Source organism: Acyrthosiphon pisum, chromosome A3, assembly GCF_005508785.2.
Source record: "Acyrthosiphon pisum isolate AL4f chromosome A3, pea_aphid_22Mar2018_4r6ur, whole genome shotgun sequence".
Taxonomy (NCBI): Eukaryota; Metazoa; Arthropoda; class Insecta; order Hemiptera; family Aphididae; genus Acyrthosiphon; species Acyrthosiphon pisum.
In genome coordinates, this window is record NC_042496.1 from 28544678 (window position 1) to 28554849 (window position 10172).

The following is a 10172-nucleotide window of genomic DNA, read 5'->3' on the forward strand; positions in this document are numbered from 1 at the left end:
CTTCCTCAAAACGAAATATCTAGCGAATCTTTTCTGTAACTTTTGTATGATTCTGGCCTTATTGATTAACTGTACTTACTGATCTTCATTTGATTGAAGGTCGAATAGACGATTGTATACTTCACTAAGCGAACATGCAAAATTATAAAAAAAAATAAGAATGTAACGTGCATTGTTATATATAGTAATAGTATATGTTTTCATGGTAAAGATTATATTTTTATAGTAGGTACACTTGTTTTTGATGTATGAAATCAATGTTTATCAAGTTACGTACATCGGTTTCATACACTCGTCTTAAATTTAAATGGTTTATATCGACAAATTTATTTAAATATAACATTTTCTTTGAATATACGAGGATGAAAACAAATACATTATATAAATATAATACTATCATAGGATTCACAATGAAATTGGAATCAAACGATAAGCGTGTAAATATTTATTTTGTAGGTACATTGTTATTTGTTAAACTTGTTGGCGAGAATGATATACGAAAATGGTTACGTTCAGAACGATTAAAGCCGTGAAGTTGAATGAAAACAAACGTACTGTGTAACGTGTAAAAAACATTAATACCTAATAATTGAATCGAGAAGTGTCGATGATAATAATATTAAAAAATAAAACCTGCTGGTACCTAGCTCTTGTGGAATGATTGGTCCCGTTGGTCTGGCCTTCGTCTTGTGGACATTTGACCGTTGACTTTGTTTTGATGCTTTCCAATCGACTTATCTCCGACTTTACCCGCATGCTTTAAACACCAACAACAATAGTAACCCTTTAAAAATGATGCTCCACTTACCTGATCTCGACGGATCATTATAGCACAATATGACATATTATAATATTCTATACTGACCTCGTTGTCGTATCCTGAGCACCTCGGTCGTCGGCCAGTTCTTTGGCTTTCAGGACCACCGCCACGTCTTCTTCGGCGGACGGCGGTCTATGCGGATCGTCCAACACGAACAGTTGGTCGTGTGTGATGTCTATAAGGTAGTGAAGGCTCTCCTGAGCCCGGTCGATCCTGAAGAACCGTTCGGCAGTGCAACCTGTTTGGAGTCAAACATTTCAATTATTTTATTTTTTTATTCACCACGTCTTGTCGTTGTAACAAGTATACTAATTTATAAGTCATATTTATATCATTAATACGCACAATCGACAAAACACCAGTCGGGCGATAGTTTCGGCATAACGTTGCCCACGTGGTCTTTTGACGGACTGTTGTTCAACTCCAACTTGTCCACTAAATTACGCACGGTTTCTAAATCCGCGACCGGTTCCACTTCGATCTCGCCCATATTAATAGCTGAAACCACCGTAATGACAGTCTAGTATAAATAACCTATATATATATATGTGTGTATATAGGTACGTGTAAATATTAGGTGAAAGATACTTTTTATACAAGTATTTATACAAAAGACGTGTTCTGAATATTTAAAAAAAATACCTTTTACAAGAGTTATATAATTTTGAAAACGAGTATTTAAACATTTTTTTAGGAAAAGTTTAAGAAAAGGTTTGATTTGAGCACGCCAGTAGAATATTTTTGCTGGGGATTTACATATAACGTAATATGGAAGTCGTCAATTATAATTTATAAATAAATTCAGAAACGTTCACTCACACGACTGGATGAGCAACTCTTTGTCACAGTGGTGTTGCTCGTAATCTTGAAGCTTCAGTCTTTGGACCGACACTCTGTGTTTGTCTATCGTGGTCTCGCTGAAAAAAAAAAGAGAAAACCATGTTATCATCATCATGTCAACGGTGTTTGTGGTCGATTATCTCAATCCGAACGGCTGCCAGCTTACCGGGTAGGCGTCTGTCTGCCTTTCCGACGTTTTGCCATCATCGTTGCCTGGTTGAAGAATCCCAGCGTGATCACCGACGGTTTTAAACGGCAAGCTTCGCCGTCCACTTGCATGGGCACAGGTATACTGGTGGTTATGCGAGCCGTTTTACATTGGCACAACGGTGTCCCAGTCCCTCCAGTTTGCAATCTCGTCTAGACGGTACAGACACAGACGTGGTTAGTTTTGAGTTTTCGTCAATTGGTAGTTATACTAGGATACGGCGATACTATTTTGGGGTTTTTTTTTAGATCTATGACAAGACAAGATGAGACTGACGCAATAATCTTAGTCGATGAAGAAATGTACGGGCCTTACCCATTGATCACGTATGACCGAACAGAGAGCAGCTAGTAATCGTAGGTAACAGTGGTTATTAAAATATGGTTAAGAATAATATTAACATCAACAACAAATAGGTACTAGCAATTCTATCACTAGCAATTTTTACGAAAGCCAGGTTTACAGCTAAATGTAGTCTGTATAAAGTGTCTTGTGGCTTTTATTGTATTCTGATTGGCCATCCGTTGCCAACAATCTATAAGAACATTTTTACAGGGTTGGTCTGAACTCGACTTTTGGACACAACATGAAGCGACAGTCGATGTAGCTGTGAACGTGACTTAAATTCATAATAATATGATAACCTCAGCTTATCGTGGTATATATCTAACACTCTACTCTTCGGGCATACACAAAATTCCGCGTATTAAGTATAGACGGCGCCCGCCCGTTTATTTATTTTCTATGGCAATAAAATGCGTCGATTTTATCTCCCTCATCCGGAACAACTGAATTTGTCGATACACCGGACCAAAATTAAAATTAAATTTATGACGCATCATTGTCGTATTCCGTTCAACTAAAGTGCGCCATGAAGCTTTGAATATTTGTTTAAAATGACGAACCAAAGTTCGGGACGTGATTCGTTCACGCAGAAACGGGGCTTTTAATAGGAAAATGTCTAGAAAATGTCTTCGATTTCGGATAATATTATATAGTGTGACGCGAAAAAAACCAGCTGGCGGTTTAGTCTAATAAATATCTATTACCACCGAGACACGTATCGTTTACATTGTGTTACGCGCAACGTTAATTCACTCGGTTATTATGTGCTCGGCAAACACTGTGGACGAAAAGCGAGCGTAGTGCACAATAATTACGACGCGTCCTCTTGAAGTTAATTAAAAATCAATCTTTCGGTAAGTGAAACGCGAACTACCGGCAGGTAAGTAAATAACCGTTTGAGTTCCGGCGGATCTACTATTATGTTGTGTAAACACGGAAACGCTCACTATTTGCATGATCGTTAAGCCGATGACTTCGATGAGTCCGTCGTCGGTAGAGTTGTTGCCAGCTGACTTGTTCCACGGTCGCGTGCCACCCCCGTAGCTGGGTATGTTTAAAAACAATATGGCGTGCACTTTCAAGTCTTTGATGCGCTGCGTCAGGTCTTTGCCGTCGCACTCCAGCGTCATGTGATCCGATAAACCTTTCCACTTCCGGTCCAGCAGCTCGATACCACCCCGGACGCCGTAAAACAGTTTATTGTACATCCGCGAGCTGAACTTCTCTGGATTGGCCTCTGGAACGATCACATTTACGTGTATTTATAAGAATTTTTTTTTTTGATAATGTCATCAAATACGTTATTGATTAATCTATAAGTTTTTAACGGACGATATTAAAAAGCAACAAAAACAACTAACTTTAGTTAGTCGAGTTAAGGCAACGTGTAAAAAAAAGTATGATAAAATAAGATAATAAATATAACATATTATTTTATAATGTAAATAATAAATTAACAACTAAAAATTTTGTTAAAAAAAACATCCTATTCCTACTATACTTATATATAGGAGAGTTCTATTGGTCTAGGCAGTTATACGCTTTTGTCAACTAAATTATTAAATGTATTTGTTTTTTAGTATTTAAAATCGTTGTTTATACTGCAATGATTAAATAAAAAAAATTATTTATATCTAATATGGTTAAACATGATTTCAAATTAACGTTTTATATTTAAAATTAACTGGGAAAATATAAGTTGTTAAATAGTTTTAGAAATTAAATGTTTAACTATTTTATGCCCACTTTTGCATAATATATTATGTAAAGTCCACGTATTCTTTTGAACAAAGAAAACGAAAAGTTGAAATGACAGTGTGATAAAAAAAGGGTTATCTGTACAGACCAGCCTAAGTATCATATTATACAAAACACGAGAGTCGGGAGGTACGGTGGTTACCCATTTCAAACGGAAATTAACAGATATTTTTGTAAAGAGATGGTGTGGTGATTAAAGTGACGTACTAAACGATCCATTTCCACATAAGAGAACACTATCGGGATTTGTGTCAGGTATAAATGTCATCACCATTACCTCTGGCTTCATGGAATTCGAGTGCAATCTGAGCATCTACGCCCAACGAGAAGTAATTATTCATCACGTTCAATGGTAAATTGTCTTTCCCAGCGTGGTCCGTCCCTTTAACCTGTTCATTGGGCACCACATCCAAGTTCCAGCGGTCCAACCGGATCGTTTCGCTTTCTTCCAAGTTGGTCAGTATTTTCGACACCGGCTCGTCCATATAACCCTGGAAGAAAATTAATTTTAGAATCTATAAACATCGGAGAGGAAAAAAAAATATCAATAGATATAAATAGTGATGCATGCGTATTGCGTATGGCATTTGAACGAATCTTTTTTTATCCATAGTTAAACGTTATACGCGATATTTTTCCACTTTTTTTTATCAATTGTCGTATATACGCGTGTTATGCTGGTTGAACTTACTGACATTTGAATAGGTATTGTACAATAGACATTTTAACAACTATATTATACTATTACATACTTAGGCAAGATTTAACGTATGGAAAACACTGCATAATATTATGTGGAAATAAAGTTATCGGTTAAAAAATAATGAACATAAACGTTTGAGTATCACATTTTTTATATCAGCTGTCACTTGAAAACGGTGATTTTTTTATTCAAGTCTCCAAACGTCAACCATATGACAGTAAAATAGGCCCATCCTTATAGCTCGTTGAAATAAAAAATGGCGTACAGATCGCACTTTTACACAATAAAAAGAAATAAAAAAAATGTACTTTGTCACGGTTTTCATGATCGAATATAGGTAAAATATATATATACTTCCGGCTCAGGGTAGCGATTCGGCATTATGTGTCCAATCCAGTTTAATCGATAGTGTATACGATCAATACAGACACGCACAATCGTTCACTTTTCGGTGCAGTTGATTCAAGACGAGACGACGTTCGTATTAAAAAAAATTAATGAAAATAACGTTTTCGACAGGTAAGCTAGGTAGATTTATCGGTTACCCACAAGATTGTTTCGAAGTAAATCGCAAGACCGACACATGGGTTTAGTCGATATAAGCGTAATAAGGGTTGGGAAAAATAATTGAGACAAAAGTATCCAGATACAATAAATACTAGATAGGCCCACTACATATACAAGGCACCTACATTCAGAATTTCTGAAAAAATACTAGATATATAAATTGTTTACTTTCAGACGGAACATACATTTTATAAATAATTGCCATATTATAAATAGAACTGATTAAATGTAAAATACTTCAATGTTATTTACTCAGTATAAGAGAAAAAAGGGGCCCTATGTAGAGTCACACACCATATCACATTATCACCTTTATCTGGATTGAATATTTCTATGATAATATGGTTTTTTATGATTACAAATTAAAAAACAATTATTGTTGAATACATTGCAATATGCGGACCGATTTACATGAATTCATTTTTAATTAATCAGATTTTGAAATAAAATTTAAAAAAATCTTTTAAACAATTAATATAGGTAATAATAATATTTTTTTTAATTTCTAAAAAAACAACGTATTTAAAATTAGTTTAAGATGTACTAAAGAAAAAGTATTTTAAAATACAAATGTCAAAGACATGACAAGATGATTCACATGTATAGGTATATAAAGTACCTTAGATACTTCTATCTTTTTTTTTATGTGACACAGCGACACGTGGGGAGGGGGTGTGCTGTTTGCACATAATATGCAGAATTGTCAATTCATCGTATTAGCATAATTTACGATACACAATTGGGTTGCCTTGCATCTAAGACACTGAAAATGTCTGGGCACATATAATGTAATGTATTATTGTAGTGTTCATATTATTATACTTACGCCGCCCCAACCGAGAGCTCTGGCCAGGTCATTTCCCGTGCCCAACGGCAGCACACCCACCGGAAACGATACGGCGTTGGCTATTTGGTCCAAGATAGACAGCACCCACCCGACGGTGCCGTCGCCACCGCACGCCAACACCCGGAGGTTCGGCACCTTCTTGTACAGTTCCAGGCCCATCCTGGGACCGCCCCGGCTGAGGTCGAACACCTGCCTGGGATTCAGGTGCCACTGGAATTTCTGCAGCAGCTTAACACCCTGGTTGCCGCCAGACTTTGGGTTTATAAATATTATCACAGGCTTGACGTTCACCGTCGGGATCGGTTTTATAACGAACAGCTTGTCTTCTTTGTCCGGCTGCATAACACAATAATAATATATTATTATAAATACAATACTATATACAAGACAATATAGGTATAATTTAGTATTTACACGTTACATCAGTAGGCGAGTAAATAGGGAACTTGGGGAGACTAAGACCCCCCTCCTCCCAAAATCACTATTCTAAGAAACTCCAAATCAGATACGCATCAAGTAAGTATCTATTAATAGTACCTATAGTAAATTTATTATTGAAAAAATAATTATTGAAATATTTGAAATATTGTTTTTGTTAGTACATTGTTCCTGATAAGACATGTTGATATATATGTCAATATATAAGACGATGTTGCGCAGTTTGTGCATTTAGTTATGAACCCCGTTCTTAGTGTCCACATCAGCCGGTATCACTAGCTCCCGGATGGGTGACCACTCGGGATTTTTAGTGACAAATCCTTGCTACACATAAACACACGTGTTAAAACCCTATATTAGTAACAACCCTACAGTACCCCAGGCTAAACCCCAGGAAAAAAATATTTGTTTTATTCAATGGACCTACTTAAGTATAAACGTCTAAGTTTTTTTCGTAGAAAATATAGCGGTGAGAGGACAATATGACTAGACTGTGTAATATTATTATATGATGACATGTGTGTATCATCTGTGTATATTTTACTCCGCAAAGATATAAAATGATATTGAATGCAAACTATATGTGATTGATGAAAAAATATTTAGTAATTGTAAGTCACATTTAAATCCAATTATGAGGGACTTGAAAACAAAAAATAGCAATTTGCTCTTGTGTTGGTTCTAAATAATAATAAACAATATTAATGGTCAATACGTACGTTCGTTTATAAGATCGCATGGGCTCAATGTGCTCATGTTTGATGTCGATTTAAGTTGGTTGTCGGTTGGCGGGAGGGGGTTGTGGTTAATTGATGTTTACCATTGTATAAACGGAATAATATAATATTAGACAGAGTGTTTCCGCTTAATGTAATAGGTACATAGCTTATAGAGTCAACCATTTATTAGAACTAAAAACCTAAACCAAGTCATAATATTATATGTTGAAGGTAATGTATTAATTACTTTTTATTAGAATCACTATGTGTACCGGGTAATTTAATTTATTATTTGTATGGCTTCAAATATGTAAAATGAGATCTATAAATATAACAACATAACGAGGTGATTTTAGGTTAGGTAGGTTAGTCTAAAAATTAAATTACGTCATGCTCAAGTGTAATCATCAATTGAGTTGCATTTATTTATTGTAATTTATATTTTCAAAAAAATATAATATGTTTAATTTTTATAAAATTTGCGACCCTTTAATAATAAAGGGTAATCCAAAAATCTGATTTATGGAATCATGATTTTATTAAAAGCAACCTATTTATAGCACCGTATTATCGTAATATTAGGTAGATATACGAAGGAATCACACTTGGCTGAAAATTATTACTGTAGCAGCATATTATAGTAGGACCACAGATCGAAATTTGTTTTTGATAATACACAGTGTAGTTGAAAATCATACAAACATGTATTGACTATTATTATCATATTATAGCAATGGTTGCGTTGGTTGGCATTGTGTCAATGTATAAAAACCAAAAATAAATAAAAGATACTATATTTTGATAATAACTGTTTGTTGTAAAAATATTGTAAAATCGAATCGCGATAATATTTATTATTATTTCCAATATAAACCGATGGTGATAAAACCGTCGTGACCGTATTGCAGTTAATATAATATAAATAAGTTTGTTCAAGATTTAATATCGTATCAAAGTATAGTTGCTTAAAACTGTAGGGACACGACGTGTATAGTGTTCTTACTTTCTTAGGCTGTATCACATAGTGTGGCTCTGGAAAATAAAGTAAACGCCACCTGACCGAATAAGTCTCAACGAAATCACGAATCCCCGAGGTTGGTCACATTGAGTGAAATGTGACCCCAGTTACGCGCACTAATGGGCAGACCAGTGTTGCCATATTTGAGGATTTTTCCTTTTTCTGGGGATTTTTGGTGCTGTTGGAGAAAACAGTGGGGATTTATGTACTTTTGAGGAAATCTGGGGATAATCTGGAGAATTTTAAATTTTTACTCAATATATGTGTCAATTTCATTATTTTAAAATTTTAAATAATTATTGACATTGATAGTAAATATGATGTATAAATATTATAAATATTATCTATATCAGCAGAGGTTATTATGGTTAATGCTAAATCGTGGTTAACCCGCGTATCACGAATTAAGATATGCCGCGTATCTGCGTAGCGCGTCGTCATAATATTATCAGCTCTAATTTTTTATCACGGGACCGAACTGTCAAAATGTATGCCATTAGTAATTACTAGTTAGTACTTTAGACTTTAGTCTTTAGTCTTTACTACGTAATACGTTAGTACTTACTACTTAGTAGTCGTAGTGTAAAATGTTAGTAGTGTTTGTGTTATAACTGTGTTAGTAGTGTTATAATTGTGTAAGTAGTGTTAGTAGTGTTAGACGTTAGTAGTCAATTGTCTCACGAAGTCACGAATCGCGTATCACGAATCCTTAATATGTCATCGAGTGATGAAGGTACATCAAGAGACTGGCCAAAAAAGAAACAATATGTTCATAAGTACAGAAGTGCTTGGGAAGAAATGCCGGAATTCAAATGCATCAGAAGCAGCAAAAAAGGGGAAAACTATTTCCACTGTATGGTTTGTGGGGACGACTACTTGGCAGGTAAATCTGCACTAAAGAAACACATTAAGACCACAAAACACACCAAAAATTCAAAATCCCATGCTAATTTGATTCCCGCAAACATGATGCCAAGAGTCCTACAACAAAGTAGCATAGAAAAAAAAACCAAAAGTGCCGAGCTCAGGATCGCTATGTTTATAGTAGAGCACAATATTGCACATCGGACATCTGATCATCTGGTAAGTCTCATAAAAACAATAAGTTCAGATTGTTCAGATCCCGACATCATAAATAATATAAAATGTAACCGCACTAAAGCCACGGCACTCATTAATAATGCTGTGGGTTCCTATGGACAGGAAGAGTTAGTAAAAATTATGAATAATCAGTCATTTTCGATTTTAATAGATGAATCAACTGATAAATCTTCTATTAAGACCTTGGCCATTATAGTCAGATTGATGGATATAAATAAATTTATTGTTCGTGACAAATTTTTTAGTTTAACTGAAATTGCTAATGGAACGGCACAAGGAATTTATGATGCAATTAAAAATGTCTTTGAAAAACATACCATACCCTATAAGACAAATATGGTTGGATTTGCCTCTGATGGGGCTAATACAATGTTTGGTTCTCACCATTCAGTGAAGACATTGTTACAGAACGATATACCAGATCTATTTGTTATGAAGTGCATATGTCACTCTTTAGCACTATGTGCATCATACGCCTCAAATAAATTGCCTGATTCAGTAGAAAATTTAGTCAGGGACATTTATACTTATTTTAAGTATAGTTTCAAACGTCAGACTGAATTCAAAGAATTTCAAGTGTTTGTAGAATTAAAGCCACATAAACTCCTGCAACCTTCACAAACACGGTGGTTATCTCTGCATTTGTGTGTGAAAAGAGTTTTGGAGCAGTATAGTGCTCTTAAATTGTAACTGAGGCTCAGTTTCAATGGAAGTTGCCTTTGTAGAGCACCTGATGACTGATGTTGCTTTCACCTATTGTTCTATGCTTTCACTTATTCGCATTTCGCAGTCTTCAGTCTGTACCTAA

General features: G+C 35.1%; 2 protein-coding genes across 2 annotated transcripts; one reads left to right on the forward strand and one right to left on the reverse strand.

The window, feature by feature from the left end:
• Window positions 1–26: 26 nt before the first annotated feature.
• LOC100568607 (eye-specific diacylglycerol kinase) lies at window positions 27–6451 on the reverse strand. The gene is made up of 9 exons (XM_029491197.1): window positions 6068–6451; window positions 4249–4462; window positions 3161–3450; window positions 1827–2020; window positions 1640–1737; window positions 1166–1318; window positions 866–1058; window positions 644–757; window positions 27–124 (listed from the first exon to the last, which is right to left on the reverse strand). Exons 1-9 carry the CDS (start codon window positions 6428–6430, stop codon window positions 76–78), a joined length of 1668 nt encoding a protein of 555 aa, XP_029347057.1. The 5' UTR covers window positions 6431–6451; the 3' UTR covers window positions 27–75.
• A 2526-nt stretch (window positions 6452–8977) lies between these two features.
• LOC103310359 (E3 SUMO-protein ligase KIAA1586-like) lies at window positions 8978–10054 on the forward strand. Its single transcript, XM_008188423.1, has one exon. It carries the CDS (start codon window positions 8978–8980, stop codon window positions 10052–10054), a length of 1077 nt encoding a protein of 358 aa, XP_008186645.1.
• The last annotated feature ends 118 nt before the right edge of the window (window positions 10055–10172 follow it).

What these genes read in the sequence shown, in the direction of transcription:
- LOC100568607 (XM_029491197.1), bottom strand. Translation starts at nt 6,430, where the DNA reads ATGCAGCCGGACAAAGAAGACAAGCTGTTCGTTATAAAACCGATCCCG. An exon ending in CGAATTCCATGAAGCCAGAG is followed by an intron (nt 3,451 to 4,248) that starts GTAATGGTGATG and finishes TGATCGTTCCAG; the next exon opens with AGGCCAATCCAGAGAAGTTC. An exon ending in CGACTGGTGTTTTGTCGATT is followed by an intron (nt 1,059 to 1,165) that starts GTGCGTATTAAT and finishes GACTCCAAACAG; the next exon opens with GTTGCACTGCCGAACGGTTC.
- LOC103310359 (XM_008188423.1), top strand. Translation starts at nt 8,978, where the DNA reads ATGTCATCGAGTGATGAAGGTACATCAAGAGACTGGCCAAAAAAGAAA.